An 18,300-nucleotide genomic window follows, 5' to 3' on the forward strand; every position below is an offset into this window, starting at 1 on the left:
ATTTTATAAAAATATTTTAAAAAACTGGTAACGGGGTTGGTAAGGAGATTGGGCAATTAGAATCTCGTCTTCAAAAATGGTACCTCAATAACTTGCTTTCTTTACCAGAACAGATCAAACCCGGTGCACGTGAAGAGGTCTGTTGTAAGGCGACGATTTTATATATTTAATATACCTGTCCGTCTCCCTAATAATATATGTTTATGTATTTTATACAATTTTTTATTATTATTTTGTTAACTAAAATTTGGTTATTATTTAAATTATTCCAATAATTATGATAATATTCCAATTGTAAAATATGATGATTCAAAACATTTATTTCCTTAATGGTAGGCCATGTGTTGTTAAAGTGATACAAATAAGCTGCTTTTTATATGTTTTTAATATTTTTAGGCTTTCTTTTAAAAGTATATGAAATTTTAAAACACCGAAAAATTTGTTTAGGAAAAGCCTTGTGCTTAAAATGGGTTTTGAAAAAGTGGTTATCATAGATGCCAAAGGGCATTTATTGGGAAGATTAGCTTCAGTAATTGCTAAAGCAATACTTCAAGGGCAGAGAGTTGTCGTTGTAAGATGTGAATCAATTAACATAAGTGGAAACTTTTACAGGTATTCTAAAACTTTTTCCTATAGTGTTTCCTATACTTGGTATATTAATAAAAGCTTTAACTTATGTGAATTTATTGGTTTTATTTTATATTTCCAATTCTTTTATTTATAGTTATTGTATTTATATTATAATTTAATTAGTAAATAATTTTTTGTTACAATACAAGGTAATAAATGCTAATAGCAGTTTTGATTACTTTTATAGATATGTTATTAAAACAGATAAGTTTTTTTAATATTTATCAAAAAAAGTTTGTTTTATTGTGAAACAAATAAATCTAAAATGACAGAATAAGTTGTTAAAAAGTATTTCCAATAAAATCCATAATATAATGTGGCCCATTTTATTATTGCCTAGAAAAACACCCCTCTAACAATAACTCCTGGAGCTTTTTTCTGAAATAATTCAATATTTATTTTCATTTTTTACTTATACAAAGTTATTAATTTTGCATAGATTATAATGAATTAATAATCATGTATTAACTATTATTATTTGCTATTTATTTAATTAAAACCTTTACTATAATGTTGCTGTAATTATTATTAACATCTATTTATTTAGTTATTTTTCATTTTCATATTTTTTTACAAATCAAAAATTTCTTCTTTTGTGTCAGGAAAAGATCAAAAACCAAAAGTTTTTCTTTAAAAGTCCTGGAAATATCATGGAATTTGGAATTAGTTATTGACTAATAAATCTGCAGTTATGCGGGCTGAACTAGTTTTATTTTTTGCTTATTGCTTCTTTGTCAGCGACGACTTTTTAAACAAATAAATATTTATAAGCTTCAGTACATTATCTTATAGCTTGCTGCTAAAGTGTCTATGGGCAAGATAATACGACGAAATAAGCAACAACAACAACTTTTTTTAGGCCGCTTAACTGCAGATTTACCATCTTACAACCATGAAATAATAATTCTATGATATAAGATAACATATAATATTTGTTAATACAATAATGTATATGATATAAAATACTTGAATTAATTAATAAAGAAATATTATAAAAACAAGAGACTATTAAAAACATGCTGTTTTGTTACCACATTAGTAAATTCATTATAATGTTCAGTGAATGTATATTTTTACTAATGTATAGTTTAATAATCTTGCGAAAAATTATTGACCTATTTAGATTATTAAGTAGCCTAATTGATAGTAAGTGGTTGTAATCATATCTAAGCATTTTCTATGTTCAACCGTTAAAAAAGAAACACTACAACACAAACATGTTAACTGTAATAAAATTAATTTAAAGTTACTATTATTGCACATAAGGTTCTTATAAACTGTAAACAGATGTGAGTTTAATTTTGTCCCTACTTCATTAAAGGAAGCTATTTTTTCTAATATTTTTCTTCTAACAAGGCTGCAAGCAACCAATAAGTCGATAGTTAAAACAAAAAAAAAATATTAAATGTGATGTAGTTAAGAATGTTAAGTCACAGCTTAAATGAGGTTGCATTTCAATTGATGAAACAAGTTATATTGGCTTACTTATGCAGCTTAATAGTAGTAAAAGAGTCTTATGATGAGGCAGAGACTCAAGCTTAGAGCATCAGCTAGAGCAGTTTTAACTACATTTACAATGCATCTATAGACATAGTCTAAAGGAGAGCGCATTTTGTTAAAAGAACCAGACCAAATATGGCATTAGTATTCTATATAAGACCAAATAAATGCTTACAGAGACAGAAAAGTAGAATCAGGTGTAAAAGTATGGCAAAAAATCAAAGAGCAGTAACCTTTGCGGATGTTAATTTTTTAACATACACAATGTTGATAAGAGGGATCAGTGGTGAATGATAATTCAAGAAATTATAAAGAAGTAGACTTATTAAAAGTTTAATTGTTTAATATCAACAATATGTTGAAATAATTATTAGTTGTAAACTTCTGATTTGTTGTATTAAGGTTAAAATTTAAACAATATAACCTTCACTACTATAAGTTTAAAACTCTATTTGCAACAGTTTTTTTTTACTTGTTATAATTATAGCTTTTTTTGCTCTTATATATCAAGTCAAGTGTTGTATTTAATGTGTTGTAATTAAACGTGTTTTACATAAGTGTTAATAACTTTATTAATTCATTGTCATATTATTTTATTTTTTTTAACAGAAAGAAACTTATTTTATTTTTTTGTTTTTAGAAACAAACTCAAAGTTTTAGATTATTTGAGAAAACGAATGAATACAAACCCATCTAGAGGTCCATATCATTTTCGAGCTCCTAGTAAACGATTATTCAAGGCAGTCCGTGGAATGATTCCTCATAAAACTAAACGTGGGATGGAAGCACTTAATCGTCTTAAGGTCTTTGATGGTGTTCCTCCTCCTTATGATAGAATGAAAAGAATGGTTGTTCCTTCAGCTCTTAGAGTTGTTAAATTAGCACCTGGTTAGTTTGTAATACTATTCATAATTTTTAAAGCCAAATTGAAATGTTTTCTGGTCAAGAAATTTTATATTAATTCACTCTATATTTATAAAAATTAATTTGATTAGGTCGTAAATATTGTACACTTGCGCGTTTATCATCAGAAACCGGCTGGAAATACCAAGCTATTATTGAGACTCTTGAGGCAAAACGCAAAGTTAAATCAGAAATTTACTACAAAGCAAAGAAAGCTGCCCTTAAAGCTAGAGCTAACGCTGAAAAACAAATTGTATCTGCTTAATTGGAATAAAATGTTAGAACCAATGTGTTGCTTTGTTATTGTTTAAGTACTTGCTAATATTTATAATAAGTGTTACATGGTTTTTTTCATAAAAATGTCCCATGTTTTAAAAATTTTTAGGTGTAAACTTGATAAAAAAATTTATCAAATTATTTTTATTTGCTTGTACCATATTACAATTTATGTAAGATTTAATGTTTTTAAGTTATATTGCTTACATTGTTTGATTTTGTTTTTGAGAGAAATTAATTCATATTTTTAATAAAATAATGCAAGAAGAAAAGATGTCAGATAATGGGAACGAATTTAATGAATCTCTTCTTTCTTTGATGAAAAAAAAGTAAGTTGCTTTAGCAAAAATATATTTATTGGTAAAGGAAACATGATAAAGTTTAATAATTTTTTAGGTTTTTGTTTTCTATTTTTTCATTTTTGTAAAAAGGTTAACTTATGTTTAATGTCCATGGCTCCATAATTGTGTATTTTGTAATGGTTTCCATCAGCTCTTATTTTAACAAAAATTCCAAAAAAAAAATTTTTGCAACCAAGGTTTTGTCTATATCTACACTGACAATTAATTAAATCATAGTTTTCCCTCTTAGGTAAGTTACCTACACAGTAAAGAAGCCTTAGTTGTCCTAAAATATAATATACTAAGTGTTGTGACCAGAATTTTTTTTTTTTTTTTTTCTTAAAAGATAAAAAAAAAATTTGCAACATAATTTTCTTGTTCCTAACTGTTGTGTATCTATTCCTCCTCCATCCTAGAAATTAACTTAAACAGCAAAAATTTTAAATTTATTTATGCAAGTCTTCAGCTTTTTTAGTTTCATCCAAAGCTCTGATAAATAACTACATTTATTTAAGAAAATTATTAAAAATTTAAAAAAATTGATTCAAACTTGTCCAGTTAGCAACCAAATAATAGTTTTAGGGTAGTTTAATCATAAAATTCTCTTGTGTGTGCTATTTTTTTAAGGTAAAATATTGTTAATAAAAAGGTGCCACACATGTGCTGCGCCTAATATATGTGTTATTTTGTATACTATGATATATAGCCTCAATATAGTAGGTCTTTAAAAAGTTGCTTTTAAACCATTTTTAGTACTCTGTTTTCAAACCATTTTTAGTACTGACCCAAAAGGCAGCTGTTAAGAATGGTCAATTTTTCTGATAAATGAACAGCAGTTGCTTGCCCTTTTAATGGTTCCAATAGTTACCCCACAGACAGATATCTAAGGGTGTCAATGTTTGGTGCTCATTTTGACCCCTGTACTGTACCCCTTGTCTTATAATATGTTAAATACAACTAACTATTGATGTTTGAGAATATGTAAACATGAATCGCAAACCCAATTTTACTTTACCAGTAGCATCATAATATGTTTCTGGATATACAATTTTGGAAAAGATTTCAAATTTTTGCTGTGTATAATTCTAATTATAGTTGTACAATAACTAAAAGTTGAAACATTAAGATTTATGCTTCCCCCCTATCCATTTATGCTAATAATATATATGCTCCATTATCACTTTCCCATTTATGTTATTAATGTATATAAATGGACATTCAATTTTGGTAGATCAACTTTGTTTTTATATAAATGTATACTTTGTATACATTTAATAAAACTAGAACATACAAATACAATGCTATGTTGATTTTTAGTAAGGCTTTATTTAGTTCGAATTTCTGCAATTAGTTTACAGGAAATTAAACAATTGTTTAAAATATGATAAAAATAGTTGTTTTTGTAATTATAATATAAATTGTTTTTGTAAAATTTTGTACTCTTTATTTTTTTCTTCAAAAGTCTTAAACTTAAACCAAAACAAGTTTTTGGGCCCAAAATCCTTTGCAAAAATCCCAGATTTTAACTGTTCACAAAGAATCCCCACTTGCCTTATTAATTTGGCTTTAGACATTCTTTGTAAATGCTGTGTTTTGCAGTTTAGAGAAATTTTATTCATTTGGCAAAATCCTGGAGCTCCTTTTCAACCTTATTTAGATTTACAAGGATTTCAATGTTGGTTAATCATATAAATAGTGACACGTGTTCAATGAAAGTGTTTTATCTTTGCATTTGTTGTGTCATTTTGGGGATAAAATCACTAAGTTTAAATAACCATGGGCTTCAAAAAATGTCCCTTTTTTTTAGCCTGACTTCTGATATCAAATCAGCTGATGTTTATATGTTACAAGTACCTAAGAAGGCATGTTATTTTGTTTGTTTGATTTAAAACGTTTTGGTTAGGCTTCCTATTTCAAATAGTGGTTCTTTAGTTATTAGATTTTTATAGTATAAACTAAAATTATAATTTAAGTATTCTGCTTTAGACAGAATCATGTTGGACATCCCCTCTTACTTTGGTTAAAGAAAAAAAGCAAGATATTAATAAAGTATGTTTTTATTAAAATTATTTAAGGTATATTATACATGCTATTAAGTTATTATAAAACAATTAAATTTAAATTAGTTTTGTTAGCATTATTTGTCACTTAATATGAAACTTTTGTCAGCATGTTTGTTTAAAATTATTCTGTTTAACTTCATAATTTTTGTTAATTAGTTTCGATCATTGACAGAATTTGCAGATCATATAAGTTTATCATTAAAATGTAAAACTGTGTCTCAAAAACGCAAGCATAGCAATTCTGCCTATGTTCCCGAAAATAAATGCAAGGATAAAAATTCTAATGCTCCTGTAAGCGTAAGTATTGTTTTAAAAGATAACAAGAGACCCTTTGTTTTTCAATTAAACTCTTTGTTACAAAAAAAGTATATAATAATAAAACTCTTTTGGCATACAAAATATATCAAACAAAAGATTAATTATTGTATTGTCACAAATTTGCATACTATGCTATATACTCATGCCATTCTGTGTGTTTGAAATGAAAACATGTGTAACATGTGAATCATTAAATCCACATACTTGATGCATAAAACTTGAATTAAGTGATTGCAAATTGCAATATTTGGAAATATTTCTAGTCATTAAATTCTGTTTTATTAAAAACTGTGAACACTTTGAATAAAATGATTAATTTACCATATTGCAAAAACTAATGAAGAAACAAAACAATAAATTTACTACTGCAAAAATAATAACAGTTGAAACTTACATATTTTTAATTAAAAAATTTTAAACACTGGGTATTTTTCAAATTAACTTCTTATAATTTATTTTTTTTAATTTATTGTAAAAAAAGTAATGAGAAACATAAGTATTAACTTTTATGGTTCAAAAAATGTGTGCAGTAATTTTGAAATAAACCCTCTTTCCTCAAAAAAAAATCTGCTTAATTATTTGCGCATTGTTTAAAACATTAAAGTTGATTTTTGTTTAGAGGGAAAGTTTGAGAAATAGTTACTTTAAAATACTTCACAATTCCTTTTATTTTAAATATTTTTTCATTGCTAAATTTCTTTTGGCTGTTATTATTAGCAGTTGTTTTTCATAAATTTTATTGTGTATTACTTTTATAGTTTTATCTGATGATTTATATGATATTTAAATAAATTAATATTTTAAAAGTTAAAATCGTCATTTTTAATAATAAAAATAGTAAAAATATGGTTTAACAATAAGTATTTAGATCATAATTAAAGATCAGTAAGAATATTTTTGATTGAATAACAGCTGTTGAGTTTACCGCTTTTAAAAGCTAAAAATTTAAGGGACGCAGTTTGCTATCACTTAATTCAAGCCCTGATGCATGAAATAATTTTTCTTTTTTAAAGTGTCTATACTTTCTTATTAATCTGCAATTTTTTTTTATTTCAATTTTCCCTAGAATACGCCAAGCTTGTATAATGAAGTCTTGATAGAAGCAGCTTTAAAACGGTGTTTAGCTGATAAAGCATTTTGGTCAGAAGCAGGCCTTGTTTCTCTTATAGAAAATTGTTTTATCACACAAAGGTAACAGTTTAAAATATAACTATTTCATATTTATGTAAACAAGTTAATTTAAAGATTTATCCAAAATAATATATATTTTGTTTCAGTGCCATAAATATAATACTGTTATTTTGATAATAATAATTTCAATACTGGAAGCTGTTGATTTATTATTAGTGGTTAGTTCTCTTAATTTTATATCTGTTTTTTTTTGGGGGGGGGGTAACATTTTAAGATAAGCCTTTTTAATATAATAATATTGCAATATAGTGACTTCCTAATAGGTATTTGTTCTCACAAAATGTTTTTTACATTATATAATACCCATAATTAACAGAACTTTAGTTGCTTAATGCATTTTTTCAAAAATTTTTAAACTAAACTCAAGTTAACAATGTTCAACAAAACTGACTTTAAAGACTCTATGTTGTTTCTCAGGTTCACTATTATGGATTGTAAAAAAGTTTTTAAAATTATATGAAAGAAAAAAATTTCTTTTAACATAGGAACCTGAAGCGAAAAAAAATTATAACATGCAAAGCTTTTGTTATAAACCAGTTTAAATAATTTAGAAATTCCTTAACTACATTGATTGAAATAAAAATAGTATGTAAATTATAGACACAGAGAGAGAGAATAAGAGTAAATATATAAATAAATATATGTAAATAATACTGTTAAATTTAATTAACTTTTTGACGTTTATATTAATAAACCTGTTCAATATTAATATTAGTTAATACTTTTTAATCAGGTTAACAAAATAATTTTTACAACTTTAGTCAACAATATTTTGCCAAATGCCAACCCTATCCTCAAGAACTCTGTATATATTCTAAGTGGTATATATACTACTTGGTATATATACATATATGTATATATACACATACATTCATAAACATACATAAAGTCATTTTTCATAAAAGTTGTTTAAATGAACAAAAAACTTTAGTTGCAAATTTGTTTGTTGCAAAACACTTGAAGTTTTATGGCAAGTGCTCGCTTAAGTTTTTTCTAATGTGTGGGCAAGCGCAAAAAGACTTTAGTGCTTAAGCACTGCCTAAGCGGAGAAAACTATCTATACACATATTTGTTCCTGTAAGTGAAACTAGTTGTATATATCTGAATCTAGTATCTCTTAATTATCAATACGTTAATTTTTAGGTTGCGTGATACTATGTTGGAGTTGATATTAAAATATCACTTTGTTGAAGTTTTTCAAGTTATAAAAAAATGTAAACTTGTTTTAACATCAAAGCAGATTGTTGCTGTTTTAAAGTTCTTGCTGAGGTAAAGTATTTTGTAGGTTTCTGTTTAAATTAGTAGCTTTCTGCATTCTGTGTAGTTAAATGTACTTTTAATGGGCATTTCAACAAGGATGGATGCAATAGCAGATAAAACAGTAACTTATTTAACAAAACTTTGTTTGAAGTTTTAAAAGTACTGTTTAACACTTTATAAGATTTAGTTTTAACTTTTTTGACAAGTAATTAGTGGTATGTACTTTATGTCTTATCATTGTCTGTTTGCATATTTTTATGCATTCTGTGTAATTAATTGAGCTATACAGTGCCCACATTAACAAGGATGAATGCAAAATGAGCAGTTACAGTTTGTTTAGTTACAGTGTTTAAATAATTTAAATATTGGCCCACTGAATTGTACAACAATTTTATATTTTCTCAGGGCTTTATTTTAGTTTAATGTATTTATGCATTCTGTGTAATTAATTGGGCTATATGGTGCTCACGTTAACAAGGATGAATGCGAAATAAGAAGTTGCAGTTGGTTTTGTTGCAAAATTTTAATAATAATAATATTATTGTAAACATACAATTGTAAAACATTTTATTATGATTTAATAAAATCTTTTATTTATTAAATATACAATTTTTTATTACTTATATTAATTTTATTGGTAATTATGGTATATAATAATTTATATTATATATAATATTTTATTATATTGGTATTTAATTAATTTACCTTCAACATTCATAATTTCCTTATTAAATACTGATTTGAGAAATTTGACTTTTATTTTGTTTTGTTTTTTTCTTTAGTTTGTATGTCAAACAAGATTTAACTTACCAATCAAAGATTATGCAAGATGAATTGTATACTTTTTTTATTTATTTAATTTTTGATTTTTTATATTAAAATAAGGAACATGCAAAATCAGTCAATGAAATGTAAAGAGCAAATGAATGTGTTAAGTGTTATAATTTAATGCTGAAACTTATAAAGAGTATTCCTATAAATAAGTTTTGTTTTTTACATATTTTCTGGAGTGTTTGTGGCCAAACATTATAATGTCTTTTTATAAATTTGTTTTTAAAATCCTAGTCAAGAGTTTGAATTTTACACTTAAATTTAAAACTAATAAAATAAAGATAATTGCTAGCTTATGATGAAGCCTCACTTATTACATCCAAAATGACTATACCTTTAGTGAATTCCTCGTTTCTGAAGCTATTTGATTTGAGCAATTTCTTAAAGATTCTTCTTAAATTAAGTTTATAATGTTAAAATATAAGTGCTTGTATTCTTATGATGAAACTTCACTTATGATCTTATGATATTACTTTAGTGAATTCCTCGTTTCTGAAGTTTTTTATATTGTATTCCATCTTAAAATTGATTGCAATCGTTTTACTCATTTATTTTGTTTCCATTATACAATTTTAAGTTTTGAATGTCTAAGACGAACATAAAATGGTTACATATTTAAAAAACAATTAAATACTTAATTAAGTATTGCATTTGAAAATAAAAATCATTTTAAATATTTTTATTTTAATTAAAATTAAGGTGTCAATGTTCCTGACAAAATTTGTATAAATGTCATTACTTATAGCAATTATTGAGTATAATGCTGCTTGTGTTTTTTTTTTTTTTTTTGGTCTCCTAAAAATTATCGTGTTTAAAGTACATAGTCTAAAAATGTTAGTTTTGCTGTAAGCTCATGATGAAACTTCACTTATGAACTTTATGATATGTTTTTAGTGAATTCCTCGTTTCTGAAGCATTGTATTTTACAGAGTTAGAAATGTTATTCTATTTTGTTAATAATATTTTTACTTTGTTTGTCTTTGTTCTTTTGTTTTTGCCTGTGATTTTCTTATAAAATATGTTTAAAATCATTTCTGTTTATCAATGAGTTATTGGAGTTTTATTTGCGTTTAACAGTTGAAATTTTCAAATTATTTTACTCTTCTAAACTTTTCTTGAATTGATGTGTTTTTTAATGTCACATGCTTATTACAAACATAATCTAACAATAACTTATAATTTACTATTTTATAGATGATTTTTTTATTAAATTAAAATATTTGCTTTTATTAGAGATTTAATTATCCTATAATAAACTTAAATGTGTAGGTCTTCTGTTATGCATCTTGATTTTGATGAAGTTACTATGAGAAGTCATCTCAAGTCATTATCAACAAATGAAGCTTCGGTTAGTATTATGATTTTTAAAATATATATTAAATTTTTAGTCAATATTTAATTTAATTTTTTTTATTTCTAGATATTTTTAAGTTTTCTGGTTGCTGTCCTAAAGGACTGTTCAACTGCTGTAAAAGCAAATGATTTAATTTTTCATAAACATAGCGAAGCTACTGTGAGTGTTAAAATTTGACTTGATTATTCGATATTCAATGAATAACTTGGTATGGCATCTAATAAATTACTTAAAGATAAATGATATTTTTATTTTATTAATTTTAAAATTAGGTACTGAAATGGATTGACTCTCTCCTATCAGCGCATCTTTTATCATTTATTGTTTCCACGACTTTTTTCCCAATGGTAGAGGAATTAAGGCAGTTGATTGCGATGCAGGTTGATAGTTATTTCGATTTCTTTAATATTTATTATTTTCGTATTTCTCTGTATTGGGTAATTTTACTCTTGTCATCAAAATTAGCTATATAATAATGCTATTGCTTTAGAGGCGGTTTCACCGTGACATAGGGTCACTAAGGCCGTACTTTGTTTTTCGCGAAAAGCGAATTACGCTAGCGGCAAAACGAAAAGACAAGTCTTATTCATTTGAAAACATTCTAATATAAGTTATTGTATGCATGGTTGCTTGAAACAATTAACAATTATTGATACAAATAATTAGTTAGGATTGCTCGAATAGTGCTACGAAAATGATAAAGAGTATCGCCATTATGTAGAAGCTAATGGCCTTCTGACGTAAATTGTATTCGTACCGAACGCAAATCTTTCTGAGCATACACATCGCTCGAGTTATTCAAACACGAAGCTTGGTGATCAAAAGTTATGTTAAATTCAAGTTTTGGAATTCTCTAAAAATGTTAAAGACAAATTCTAGAATGTTTATAAATTTATCAATATGTAATGACATTAGCTTGTACCTAGCATTTAATTTATTAAAACGTCCAATTAATTTTCTTAAGATGTACTCAAGTCGATGTCCTAGATTTTTCTGGAAATCTAATACGATTTAAATTATAAAATATACCATTTCTAATGATTACTTTTTTTTATGGTGCCCCCAAGTATCATGTCTAAATAAGTGTATTGCCACTCAATTTAAGCTAATTAGTAAACTACTTATTGCTAGTCAATTCAAGCTAAGTAGACAAACTGCTAAAGCACTTTTATACGCGTCGGCTTCACAGTTCTATGATAATAATAGTGTGCTTTTTCATGTAGTTAATTATTATAAACAAAAAATTTTTATTAAATAACAAACCTAATAACGATTAAGTTTTAAAAATTTATCTAATTACTTTTTTTTTTGTAAAGGTCTCAACAGACGGACGTCTATAACAAATATTTTTAGCGGGGTAAAACGCGGAATGGGCTATGCGATTTAGTTCATTGAGGGTTGAACCCGCTTGATTATATATTCCTCATGACAAAGTATTGTGATGAGTTGATGAAAATTTTCATCCCTTCAGTTAACCTGAGGTGGGTATATCACCATATATATAAAATTATTCAAAAATAATAAAAAATTTTATTTTTAGAAAAGGTGATTGGCTATTTCTAAAATTCTAAAAAATATTTTATTCTAACGTTGCATTAACCATTAATTTACCACATTTATAACATGGCTCTGTACTATTTTCTGAAGAAAGTTTTAATATTAACATCTTAAATATTTTTTAACCGAAACAAGTTTGCATAGTTGATAACAAAATGTTTTTCCAATATTTATTTTGCCACTTTAAGTGTGGCATTTTCAGGGGGTAAAAAAACCCGGGTTATCAAATAATTTTTATATCACATCCAATAATTTCAAATTTCCTCATTTTGTTTTTACATATCAAATAATACATTTAATTGAATACCAAGAAATGAATTAAAAAATGTTTGAATCATTGTTTTTGTGTGTCCGTAAAGATTTATTGATTAGATCTGTTACTACAAAGGTAGCCAGTTTTTATTTATAAATTTTCTGCGATAAATAGACTTGAAGTTAAATAGTATTCTCTCTACCTCTGTAGTAACATGGTATAATGTCAATTCATTGTAGTGGGTTTTATTAAAAACCGGTTATTTAATAAGTATAAAAAACAACACTAGATGCGGAGTGGTATATTTGTTCCTTGTCTTAAAGACTAGGAACAAATATATAACTTAAAGTTTAAGTTATATGTTTTAAGTTAAGCGTGGTTTAAATGCTTTAAAATGGTTACTTTTAATTTCAGCAAACTTTTGTTTGATGATTTTTTCTCCAAGGCATATTTTCACAAGTAAAAATGAATTTGCATGTGCTGTTTTTGCAGTTCACATTTTTATCGCTTGAGGCTGGTTACACAGTGAGTTTAAACATTTTCGAAAGTATATATATATATATATAGATATATATATATTGTTGTTTTGATTATGTAATAATAATAAAATTTTTTAACATACCTGTATGTGTGTATGTATATATATATATGTGTGTGTGTGTGTATATATATATATATATATATATATATATATATATATATATATATATATATATATATATATATATATATATATATACAGTTATGGCCATTGAAATCCGACCACTGCTGAGTATAAAGAAAAACAGTCTATGCATGCGAATAATCAATTTATTTTCTTTCCTGACATCAGTGATTAGTTAATTAGCTTTTAGCCAATCACATTAGCGTTTATTTTATTGCACTGTAAAATTTATTAAGCTATATATCTCATTGTAGGGTATGGATTATCATTTAACTGTCACAGTTTAATTATGACTACGAAGGAAGGTCTTCGTGCTAATATTAAACTTTTATGGGAGGATGGTGCAAGTGAGCGTCAGATATCAGCAAAATTGCGAATGCCAAAATCTACTGTTCATGATATTATACAACTAATCAAAGACACGGGATCCACTGCGCCCAGAAAACGTTTTGGTAAAGCTAGAATTACTAGCAAACAAACAGACAATATGATACGCAGGGCTGCTGTGAGAGATCCAACAATATCCAGCACACAAATCAGGGCAGATCTACCTAATGACGTTACAGTCAGCACTCGAACAATTAGAAGACGTTTATTGAAAGATGCAGGTCTACGTTCTCGTTGTCCAGCCCTCAAACCGCGACTGTCTTTAAAGAACATCGGTGATAGGATCGCATTTTGTAGAGCTCACAGACACTGGTCAATAACCAAATGGCGCCAGGTAATGTTTAGCGACAAGACACAAATAAAGCAATTCGCTCCGCTTAAGTCATTAGTTCGTCGCCCACCTAATCAGCGTTTTAATGCAAGGTATACCGTACCAGCTGTCAAGCAATGTCCTTCAATTATGGTGTGGGGCGCAATAGCTTCATCTGGTCGATGTGGTATTTATTTAATGCAGAAGGGACAGACTGTTAACTCCCAACAATATCTAAAAACCCTTCAAGAAAAGGTTCCAAATTTGATGGAAATTCGTCGTTGCAAAATATTCCAGCATGATGGTGCACCAATCTCGTCTTGTAAAATCTTAGTTAGAGGATCACAACGTTCAGGTTCTGGGTCCTTGGCCAGGATCATTCCCAGACTTGAACCCAATCGAAAATTGGGTTCAAGTCTGGCCAGGGTCAAGTTAAAGCCAGCAGTATCCAGAACTAATCCTACATCACTGGACGATCTAGCACACAAAATTCGTCAAGCTTGGATTACTGAAATAACGCCAGAATATTGTCAGGCTCTCGTGGATTCAATGCCAGATCGCATTAATGCAGTCTTAAAAGCACATGGTGGTGCCACTAAATATTAAAAACATTGAATATGTACGATATGTTACATTATAATCATTAATTGTTACTGTTATTCTTTTATTGCTATAATACTATTGTTTATTACTACATTAAACTAGTTTTAAGTAAAATGATACTGGTGGTCGGATTTCCATAACTGTATATATATATATATATATATATATATATATATATATATATATATATATATATATATACTATATATATACATATATATATATATATATATATATGTATATATATATATATATATATGTATATATATATATATATATATATATATATATATATATATATATATATATATATATATATATATATATATATATATATATACACTGCCGCTCACGGAAGTTAGGACAATGGAAATTTTTTTTAAAAAACAATATTAATATGTAATTACGTTGTAGAATTCTTAACTTATATTAATAAAAATTATATTTTTTATACATTTTCAATATAAAATATATTATTAGTCAGTTTTATGTAATAAAAATTTACTAAAATCATTATAATAACTAAATTTTGTTTTCATCACAAAAAACCTTTGATTTAATAACTGCTTTAACTATTCTCGGCATTCTTTCAATTAATTTTCAAATGGTTTCTTTCTGAATATTATTCCATTCCTCTTCTATAACGTTCCATAAATGAGATTTTGATGCCGGACATACAGTTCTAATTTTTCTATTCAGTTCATCACATAGTAACTCAATGGGGTTGAAGTCTGGGGTTTGGGGAGGCTAGGTTATTACACGTAATACACTTTCAGTTTTTTTGATTCTTAATAGTTTCTACATAATAATGCAGTATGTTTAGGATCATTATCATGCATCAAAATAAAATTATCTCCCATTAATCGAAGTTTCCAGGATATCTCTATAATGTTCTTTTCTCATTAAACCATCAATTTTACGCAAATCTCCCACTCCATCCAAAGAGAAACAATCCCAAACTATCACAGAGCCTCCGCCATGTTTTACTGTTGGAACCAAACATTGAGTTAGCGTTTTTCGTTCGGCAGATCTTCTAACGTAAACTCTTCGCTTATTTCCGAAAACTTCAAGTTTTGACTCATCGGTCCAGAGTACTTGTATCCATTCATCCACCGTCCAATTTTTGTGGAACTGTGCCCAATGGAATCTCTTCTCTAGATTACCTTTTCGTAAATATGGTTTCAGACAAGCAACACGACCATGCAAATTAGCTTTTTGCAATCTTCGTTTGATTGTACTGGCAGAAACTTTTTTTCTCGATCACAGATGAAAATAGCTGTTATTTGTGGAGCAGTTAACATTCGATTACGTTTACTGATGAATTTTATACGTCGGTCATCAGTTTTTGTTGTTATGCGAGAAGGACCTGAACGATTTCTGTCTTCCAAACTTCCAGATTCTCGATATCAACGAATTGATATCATCTCGATATCAACGATTCGATATCATCTCGATATCGACGAATATATAACTAACTATTCATTTACTCAGATTTAATTTTTCAGCAATTTTTCTAACTGTGTAGTCTTCTTGAAGCAAAGTGAGTATTGCTGCCCTTTTTTCTACAGGCATATTTTTTCCAATATTTTGAATTAACACTAAAAAAAAAAAAAATTTTAGTTCTACTTTTGAACTTCTGCACTTGAAATTTTTCTAGTGCAGAAGTTCAAAAGTAGAAAGACTAAATACACAAAATATCTGCATATAAAAACAACAGATATACTTGTTAAATGACAAACTTAAAGAATTTGAATCGATAATGTAAAATACGGGTTCTTACGTGAATTTAATATGTTTCTGGGATCTCTGTTGTTTTTTTCATACATTTTTTTCAAACGTTCTTACGTGACCTTTAATATATCTCTGGGTTCTCTGTTTATTAATTTAAAATGATAAGACTTTTACTTGCGTGTGCAATTTATGTTACTTTAATATATTTTCATTAAAATAACTTAATTTAGAATTTTCTTCTACAAATTTTATTTAACTTGATTTATTTTTATATAAACATAAATTTTACTAATATAAATTAATAATTTTATAACGTAATTACGGTTTAATATTGTTCTTTTGAAAACATATTTTTTGTCCTAACTTCCATGAGCGGCAGTGTATATATATATATATATATATATATATATATATATATATATATATATATATATATATATATATATATATATATATATATATATATATATATATATATATATATATATATATATTACTGTGATCAAAAAGTAAGGTGAATTTTTAATTTAAACTTCCCGCCTTATTCGAATCGTCCAATCTTTTTTATTTTTAAGTTGGTAGGAATGTCATTAACATTTGCGCCAAATTACATGTCAAACTCATAATTATTTTTTTTTTGTTTACGCTTGTTTCTGAAGTACCAAAAGTGCATTCGGCGATTTTCACGATGTCTAATTTTGTTGAGCAAAGAAGTGCTATTAAATTTTGTTTGCGGAATGATATTTCTGCTGCTGAAACGTATCGAATGTTGCAAAAGGCCTTCGGTGAAGAGACTATGTCTCAAAAAAATGTTTACAAGTGGTACAAAGACTTCAAAGAAGGCCGAGAACGTGTTGATGACTTCGATTGATGATCGCCACATCAACAAAATCAAAGAATTGGTGCTTGCAAATCGTCGGTTAACCATTCGAGACCTTGTTGACATGGTTGGAATATCATTTGGGTCGGTGCAAGCGATTTTGAAGGATCATTTGGGCCTCAGAAGACTCAAATCACGTTTGGTGCCGAAATTTCTCAATTTCTTTAAAAAAGAGCGTCGCGTTAAAACGTGTGAAGCAATGCTTCCTGACTATCAAGACGTCTACAAACAAATTATTACTGGCGATGAGACTTGGGTCTACGCATACGACCCTGAAACAACCGACCAATCGAGTGAATACCGTGAAAAAGGCGAGCCGAGACCGAAGCAACCACGTCAAAGTCGCTCAAAAATCAAGGTCATGTTTACTGTTTTCTTTGATTATTGTGGTGTCGTGCACTACGAATTCCTTCCAACTGGCCAAACTGTCAACAAGGAATATTATTTAAGCGTTATGCGACGTTTGCGTGAAGCTATTCGATAAAAGAGACCGGAATTATGGGCCAATAACTCTTGGATTTTGCACCACGATAATGCGCCTTCGCACACAGCACTGGTTCTTCGTTAGTTTTTCGCCAAAAACTCTACCCATGTTGCTCCACAACCACCGTATTCGCCCGACTTAGCACCGTGTGACTTCTGGCTGTTCCCAAAGCTCAAGAGACCACTCCGGGGAAATCGTTTTGAGTCCATTGAAGAGATCCAACGTGAATCGGCACGCGCATTGAAGGCTATCCCTACCGAGGACTTTTCGGCATGCTTCGAAGACTGGAAAAAACGTTGGCAAAAGTGCGGGGGGGATTATTTTGAGGGGGACGATACAGATTTTGAAGAATAAATAAAGATTTTTCATTTTATAAAAAAATTCACCTTACTTTTTAATCACAGTAGTATATATATATATATATATATATATATATATATATATATATATATATATATATATATATATATATATATATATATATATATATATATATATATATATATATATATATATATATATATATATATATATATATATATATATATATATATATATAAATATATATATATATATACTATATTGGCGTTTTTGTATATATATATATATATATATATATATATATATATATATATATATATATATATATATATATATATAAATATATATATATATATACTATATTGGCGTTTTTGTTGTCAGAAGCGTAAACGGAAATTTCGTAACTAGGCTTACATTCAGTGATATATAGTGAATAATATATA

General features: G+C 27.3%; 2 protein-coding genes across 5 annotated transcripts; both read left to right on the forward strand.

The window, feature by feature from the left end:
* The first annotated feature begins 4 nt into the window (after nt 1–4).
* Nucleotides 5–3,321, forward strand: LOC100197944 (large ribosomal subunit protein uL13). 2 transcript variants are annotated; one of them, XM_065804042.1, is made up of 4 exons: nt 5–137; nt 448–612; nt 2,771–3,018; nt 3,126–3,321. In XM_065804042.1, exons 2-4 carry the CDS (start codon nt 467–469, stop codon nt 3,296–3,298), a joined length of 567 nt encoding a protein of 188 aa, XP_065660114.1. In that variant the 5' UTR covers nt 5–137; nt 448–466; the 3' UTR covers nt 3,299–3,321. The 2 variants fall into 2 exon arrangements, with proteins under 2 accessions (XP_065660114.1, XP_065660115.1); XM_065804043.1 differs by having other exon boundaries at nt 33–144.
* Nucleotides 3,322–3,477: 156 nt separating this feature from the next.
* On the forward strand, nt 3,478–11,630 carry LOC100199139 (uncharacterized). 3 transcript variants are annotated; one of them, XM_065804040.1, is made up of 11 exons: nt 3,478–3,638; nt 5,458–5,512; nt 5,637–5,699; nt 5,870–6,010; nt 7,098–7,222; nt 8,366–8,491; nt 9,265–9,318; nt 10,583–10,661; nt 10,734–10,826; nt 10,940–11,047; nt 11,158–11,630. In XM_065804040.1, exons 1-11 carry the CDS (start codon nt 3,568–3,570, stop codon nt 11,275–11,277), a joined length of 1,035 nt encoding a protein of 344 aa, XP_065660112.1. In that variant the 5' UTR covers nt 3,478–3,567; the 3' UTR covers nt 11,278–11,630. The 3 variants fall into 3 exon arrangements, with proteins under 3 accessions (XP_065660112.1, XP_065660113.1, XP_065660111.1); XM_065804041.1 differs by having other exon boundaries at nt 5,870–6,004; XM_065804039.1 differs by having other exon boundaries at nt 3,485–3,638; nt 5,308–5,512.
* The last annotated feature ends 6,670 nt before the right edge of the window (nt 11,631–18,300 follow it).

The sequence above is a fragment of the Hydra vulgaris genome, chromosome 08 (genome assembly GCF_038396675.1).
Source record: "Hydra vulgaris chromosome 08, alternate assembly HydraT2T_AEP".
NCBI lineage: Eukaryota > Metazoa > Cnidaria > Hydrozoa > Anthoathecata > Hydridae > Hydra > Hydra vulgaris.